This window comes from Panicum hallii, chromosome 9 (assembly GCF_002211085.1).
Source record: "Panicum hallii strain FIL2 chromosome 9, PHallii_v3.1, whole genome shotgun sequence".
In the NCBI taxonomy this organism is placed as follows: domain Eukaryota; kingdom Viridiplantae; phylum Streptophyta; class Magnoliopsida; order Poales; family Poaceae; genus Panicum; species Panicum hallii.
In genome coordinates, this window is record NC_038050.1 from 54146678 (window position 1) to 54153648 (window position 6971).

Consider the following 6971-nt stretch of genomic DNA (forward strand, 5'->3'; position numbering starts at 1 on the left):
TCGTTTCAGGCATCAAGCAATAGCATCTAAACTTGTGCCACGTGAGTTCACGCTAAATATAGTTTCAGAAATGATAAAAAAACTATAAAAGATCTTCATATCTTGTTACTCTCTCAACTTCTATCCACACTTGTTGTTCTTGTTATTCTCTGAACTTGTATCGACAAAACATCTCCGGCAGGCAATCAGAACAGTCATTGGTACCAGCCTTTATAATGTCGTTTCAGGCACCAAGCAATAGCATCTAAACTTTTGCTACGTGGGTTCACGTCAAATGTAGGTTCATAAATGATGAAAAAAATTGTAAAAGATCTTCAGATCTTGTTACTCTCTGAACTTGTATCTGCAAAATATCTCAGGCAGGCAATGAGAACAGTCATCGGTACCAGCCTTTACAATGTCGTTTTAGGCACCAAACAATAGCATCTAAACTTGTGCTATGTGAGTTCACGCCAAATGTAGGTTCAGAAATGTCATTGGTACCAGCCTTTACTATATTATTTCAGGCACCAAACAATACTATTTAGACTTTTCCTACGTGAGTTCACGCCAAATGTAGTTTGAGAAATGATAAAAAAATTGTAAAAGATCTTCAGTTCTCGTTAGTCTCTGAACTTCTATCCACCCTTGTTGTTCATGTTATTCTCTGAACTTCTATCTACAAAACATCTCCAGCGGGCAATGAGAACAGTTATTGGTACCAGCCTTTACAATGTCATTTCAGGCACCAAAAAATAGCATCTAAATTTGTGCTACGTGAGTTCACACCAAATGTAGGTTCAGAAATGATGAAAAAACTATAAAAGATTTTCATATCTTGCTAGTCTCAAATCTTCTATCTACACATGTTCCTGTTATTATCTGAACTTGTATCCACCCTTGTTGTTCTGTTATTCTCTAAACTTCTATCTACAAAACATCTCCGGCAGGCAATGAGAATACTCATTGGTACCAACTTTTACAATGTGATTTCAGGCATAAAAAAATAGCATCTAAACTTGTGCTACGCAAGTTCACATCAAATGTAGGTTCAGAAATGATGAAAAAAATGTAAAAGATCTTTAGATCTTGTTACTCTCTGAAGTGCAGCAGCTTTGGCAACTTCGGATGGTACCATGCCTCTGGTTTTGGTCACGACAAAGGGGGCTGTGGGCACGGCTGCCGGGGCAGAGATGGCAAGAAACAGTCCTACACCGCTCTCCTTGGCCATGCGAAGGCGCGCCACCACATCCTGCACAACACAGATTGTTACCAAAGATCACATCTCTAAAACACATTGATAGAACACAGTTGCAATAATCAAATACAGAGGACCAAGTTAGGAGCATTTGTGCCATACAATTTTCTTAAACAGCTATCATGCAATCAGCGTGCTGAGGAGTGTGACAACTCTTGGCTTGAGACAGCTATAACAAAGCTCAAGCTACATACTACTTTTGCCATGGAATTCCGTACCCCTTAAGACTGAAATCAATCCAAACCAAATGTACATAATGCATGCACAAAAACCTCTAATAAAATTCAAGTTCTGCAATTCAATCAGAAAATAAAAGAATTTCCGGTATCTAATTGATGCGCCCCCAAACCAAGTATTTCATTGTTTAACTGCAAACTCACCAAGTGGTGCACCCCGCAGATGACTCCAGCGGCCAAAAAATGACTTGAAGAGCTTCACCATGTTCACGTCCTTGAAGTGGAGCGTATCGATGACTGGGGTTGTTTGGCAAGACAGGAACGGGGCTAGGACTACGGACACAAAACCTGAAATATAGATTAAGCATACATAAATAACCCGCTGGTAAAAATGTGCTTGCAAATAAAACATGTTCACTAATAAACTAACCTGCAGGACCAAATCTGGGAGCAGATGAGTTTGCTCCAGACATGGCGTGGGGGAGCATGTTAGTCACTGCAAAATAATGATATCAACAAATTAAGTGATCACATGAACAGTGAGCAGGCAATAGGAGCCAAGTTAAAATCAACAAATTCAGTGATCAAATGCAGAGAGTAGAAGCCAAATTTAACTGTACCGTGGATGGGATGTCCAAGTAGTCTGGGGCACACTAGCACTGCTAGAAGTGCAGCGGCTTTGGCAACTTCGGATGGTACCTTGCTACTGGTTTTGGTCACGACAAAGGGGGCTGTGGGCACGGCTGCCGGGGCAGAGATGGCAAGAAACAGTGCTACACCGCTCTCCTTGGCCATGCGATGGCACGCCACCACATCCTGCACAACCCAGATTGTTACCAAAGATCACACCACTAAAACACATTGATAGAATATAGTTGCAATAATCAAATACATAGGACCAAGTTAGGAGCATTTGTGCCATACAATTTCTTAAACAGCTATCATGCAATCAGCCTGCTGAGGAGAGTGACAACTCTTGGCTTGAGACAGCTATAACAAAGCTCAAGCTACATACTACTTTTGCTATGGAATTCCATACCCCTCAAGACTGAAATCAATCCAAACCAAATGTACATAATGCATGCACAAAAGCCTCTAATAAAATTCAAGTTCTGCAATTTAATCAGAAAACAAAAGAATTTCCAGTATCTAATTGATGCGCCCCCAACACCAAGTATTTCATTGTTTAACTACAAACTCACCAAGTGGTGCACCCCGCAGATGACTCCAGCGGCCAAAAATGACTTGAAGAGCTTCACCATGTTCATGTCCTTGAAGTTGAGCGCACCGATGACTAGGGTAGTTTGGCAAGACAGGAAGGGGACCAGGACTACAGAGACGAAACCTGAAATATACATTAAGCATACATAAATAACCTGCCGGTAAAAATGTGGTTGCAAATAAAACATGTTCACTAATAAACTAACCTGCAGGACCAAATCTAGGAGCAGATGAGTTAGCTCCAGACATGGCGTGGGGAAGCATTTTAGTTACTGCAAAATAATGATATCAACAAATTCAATGATCACATGATCAGCGAGCAGGCAATAGAAGCTAAGTTAAACATCAATAAATTCAGTGATCAAATGTAGGGAGTAGAAGCCAAATTTAACTGTACCATGGATGGGATGTCCAAGTAGTCTGGGGCATACTAGCCCTGCTAGAAGGGCAGCGGCTTTGGCAACGTCGGATGGTACCATGCCACCGGTTTTGGTCACGACAAAGGGGGCTGTGGGCACGGCTGCCGGGGCAGAGATGGTAAGAAACAGTGCTACACCGCTCTCCTTGGCCATACGATGGCGCGCCACCACATCCTGCACAACACAGATTGTTACCAAAGATCACACCACTAAAACACATTGATAGAACACAGTTGCAATAATCAAATACAAAGGACCAAGTTAGGAGCATTTGTGCCATACAATTTTCTTAAACAGCTATCTTGCAATCAGCCTGCTGAGGAGTGTGACAACTCTTGGCTTGAGACAGCTATAACAAAGCTCAAGCTACATACTACTTTTGCCATGGAATTTCATACCCCTCAAGTCGGAAATCAATCCGAACCAAATGTACATAATGCATGCACAAAAGCCTCTAATAAAATTCAAGTTCGGCAATTCAATCAAAAAACAAAAGAATTTCCAGTATCTAATTGATGCCCCCCAACCCAAGTATTTCATTATTTAAGCGCAAACTCACCAAGTGGTGCACCCCGCAGATGACTCCAGGGGCCAAAAATGCCTTGAAGAGCTTCACCATGTTCACGTCCTTAAAGTGGAGCGCATTGATGCCTGGGGTAGTTTCGCCAGGCAGCTTGCCATCACCGATAATGACCGGCACATCAGAGGGTTGGTCGGCGGGGCCTTTGTCCATTCTCATCTTGAGAAACAACTTGAGAGCCTTCTCGAGAACATCCTTTAAGTCCTCTGGGTTGTCTGGCTTGGCAATCCTTACTACATCCTTCATAGTCCTCTAGACTTTGCAGACAAACACCAAAACACTTAAATACTCTGATGAAACTGAAATTCATACAACTGGTGAAGAACTAAGCAGAAATTGCTCATCCAAATTCATTGGTTGCCGCGAACTCGCGAACCATCCACTCCGCTGCATAGAATGTACCTAATCGAGCGACCAACTCAAACGCCCGCTGCTTACCAATCGCGGAAATAATTCCGGGAGAATACCCACGAGAAGGGATCCAAAGCAAAACCCCAAACTGTTAGTTCCCGTGACTAGGGAAATCAGTTTCCTCGACGAACTGAATCGCGACAAACACAGGGCGGGCAACGATGAATTGAATTGCGACAAGAGCGAGACCAACCAAATTAGTTTGCTGAGCAATCGACCACCAAACTATGAGCGACGAACTGGAGGGAGTGGGAGAGGAAGCGAATGAACTTACGCTCGACCAACGAGAACTGCCGGGGATGCCATGGACGCGGAACGTGAGGTGGCGAGCACGAAGTCGAGGCTTCGAGGGAAACGGTGTCGGGGGCTCGTGGGCGAGGAGGACGAGAGCGGGTTGGAAATGCGTGAGACGGTGGGGGGGTGTTGAATTTGGGCGTTGAGCGTGCGGGCGCTCCAGGTGCAAATCAAGTTGGGAGCTGGCTGGGTCGACCCATTGGGTAGTTAGCCCGACCCACGGAAGCAAGGCTAATGGGTCACATGGGTCGGCCTCAAATCAGAGAAGGCACAGAAGCCGGAGCCTAGTCGACCCAAAACCTGACGCACGGAAGATAGACAGGCATGGAGTCGAGCGAGCTACCCGCGGCGGCGGCGGCGGCGGCGGCGGCGGCGTCTCGGCGCGTCACCCTACCCTCCGGCGGCGACGACTCCGCGTGCCGCGCTCCCCTCCGGCGGCTGTCCCGTCAGGTAAGCTTCCCCCGCCTCTCTGTTCTTTCCCTTCCGTTAGTTGTCCTAGGTTTTGTCCTAGGATTTGTTCTTCCCCGTCAGATGCGGCAGGATCTGTTGCCTGCTTCCTTCCTCGGTCAAGCCAATCAAATGGACTAGTATGTAGGCTGTTCTTTTACTGATTTGGTGGAGTTCTAATTGTTGCAGTCCTTTGTGATCTGATTGCTCGTTATATAGTATCACTGATATACTACTTGTGTGCCCGTAGTCTGATATACTACTTGTTTATGTAATGTAACTTGAACAAAATTTCTCCTGACAGCAAATGTGCTTCAGTGCTGAGCATGGCAGTTTTTTTTTCAGCACTGAACATGTGATGTTTCTTTTAGTTCTGGGCAAGTTTGAATGCAGCAGTAAGAGAATAGAGGGTATCGCTATGTGGGAATCTTTTTTCCACCTACAAATTGGTGCTAAAAGTTAAGATACAATGCTCAGAATTTTTCAGAGGGGGCATACCCTGGACGCATCACTAAATTAACATAGAACTTACTCTTATCTTCCCATGAATATAAATTAACATAGAGTTTGAGTATAAATCGTTTTCTATATCTTTGTACTCTCCAACAGCTTTTCTATATCTCGTGCGTAGTCTAGAGAGCAATTCTCGCTCTCCATCTTTTGCTAGCGATAAATCCAGAATAGAGGAGGTCTATATTTAGATATCCAATTGAAGACGCTGTTGGAGGGTAATTTTTTTAACTAAAATCTCTATTCCTAAGATAAGATATAAAGAGTCTAATCTAGCTAAGCTAGCTAGCACAATAACCAAATTGCTAACTGATGATGCACAAAATACGGGCAAGCGAGATCGATAATGGATGGATCACATGATCGTATCTTGGCATTCATTCTCCGCCGCCCCTCGACCATGGTGCGCACTGCGTCCGCTTTGGTGGCCTGCCTCTGCAGCATGCCAACGAGCGCCTCCTCCCCTGGCCTCGCCGCTAACGCCGCCGCGCCGTGCCTGAACCGTCCTGCCAGGCCGACCATCCTCTCGTGCATGCCCATGACCGTGCTCTCCAGTACAGCCGTGGCGGCCACCTTCTCTGGCGTCTGTTGGGTATTTTAACGACTGCGAAAGTGAATCCGCAAGCGCACGGATATCGTTGTAGCTTTCCCCTCAGAGAAGAGTATTCCAAGGGTATCGAATCCAAGGGAACGTGTGTGTAAACCTACGACTCTAGTATCCAAGGACAACCAACCAGATAAGATAAGAGTAAGATACAATACTCAGAATTTTTCAGAGGGGGCGTACCCTGGATGAGTCACTAAATTAACATAGAACTTAGTTACTCTTATCTTCCCATGAAGCCAATCAGCAGGTCAACAGCTTATGTAATTCAATATTTTTTTTAATTTTTTAGACCACAGCTTATGTAATTCTGTATGCTGCTTTGTTACACTACTGCCAAAAAGCCAATCAGCAGGACAGTTAATTGGCTGGTGAGGTGGTGTAGTAGCTTTTTTTATATATATAACAAAGCTGGAGGTAGACCTGCATTCTGGTTCTATTGCAGTAAAACATGAAAAAGAATAGAATTGCTTTAGTCAATTTGTTGGTAACCAAACTTAGTAAAATCAAACAATTTGTCTGTGCTTAATCCTATTATTATGTGTCTAATGTATTGTGATGCCGACTAATTCATATTTCTGTACTCACTGAGCTAATAAACTGTATCCCAACTATTAATCTTTTTAAGAGTTTGAAAACATGGAAGAGGAAGAAGGGGCTCATGAAGTGTACCAAGGGGGTAGCTCATTGTTCATGCTTGACGAACTAAGGATAAGGGTTCAACCACCATTGTTGTCTCCTACAATTGTAAACATTTGCAGAACTTTTAGCAGTGGTGAGCATTTTTTACTTTAGTTGCCTGCTATTGCCGCTGTTCTGATCATTTGTGTTTTTTTTCCATGTTGCACCCTATGGAAGAACAAACTGTTGAATGCACAATTGAGCTATCACATTAACTCCTTATGCCCTTTTCACATTAGGACTTCCCCATAAGACTAGGACTGATTGGTTGGCCAAGGGCCATATATTCCTTGTATCGCACACTGTTTGGTTAAGCAAGGTTAAACCCATCTAATCTCCCCCTTCTCTCTTAAGCCGGCGGCAAGGGGTGCATAACCCTGCCGGCCACCAC

General features: G+C 44.1%; 1 protein-coding gene across 1 annotated transcript; it reads right to left on the bottom strand.

Moving 5' to 3' along the window:
• Positions 1 to 1030: 1030 nt before the first annotated feature.
• LOC112873141 lies at positions 1031 to 4046 on the bottom strand. Its single transcript, XM_025936160.1, has 2 exons — positions 3613 to 4046; positions 1031 to 1231 (listed from the first exon to the last, which is right to left on the bottom strand). Exons 1-2 carry the CDS (start codon positions 3877 to 3879, stop codon positions 1031 to 1033), a joined length of 468 nt encoding a protein of 155 aa, XP_025791945.1. The 5' UTR covers positions 3880 to 4046.
• Between the last annotated feature and the right edge of the window lie 2925 nt (positions 4047 to 6971).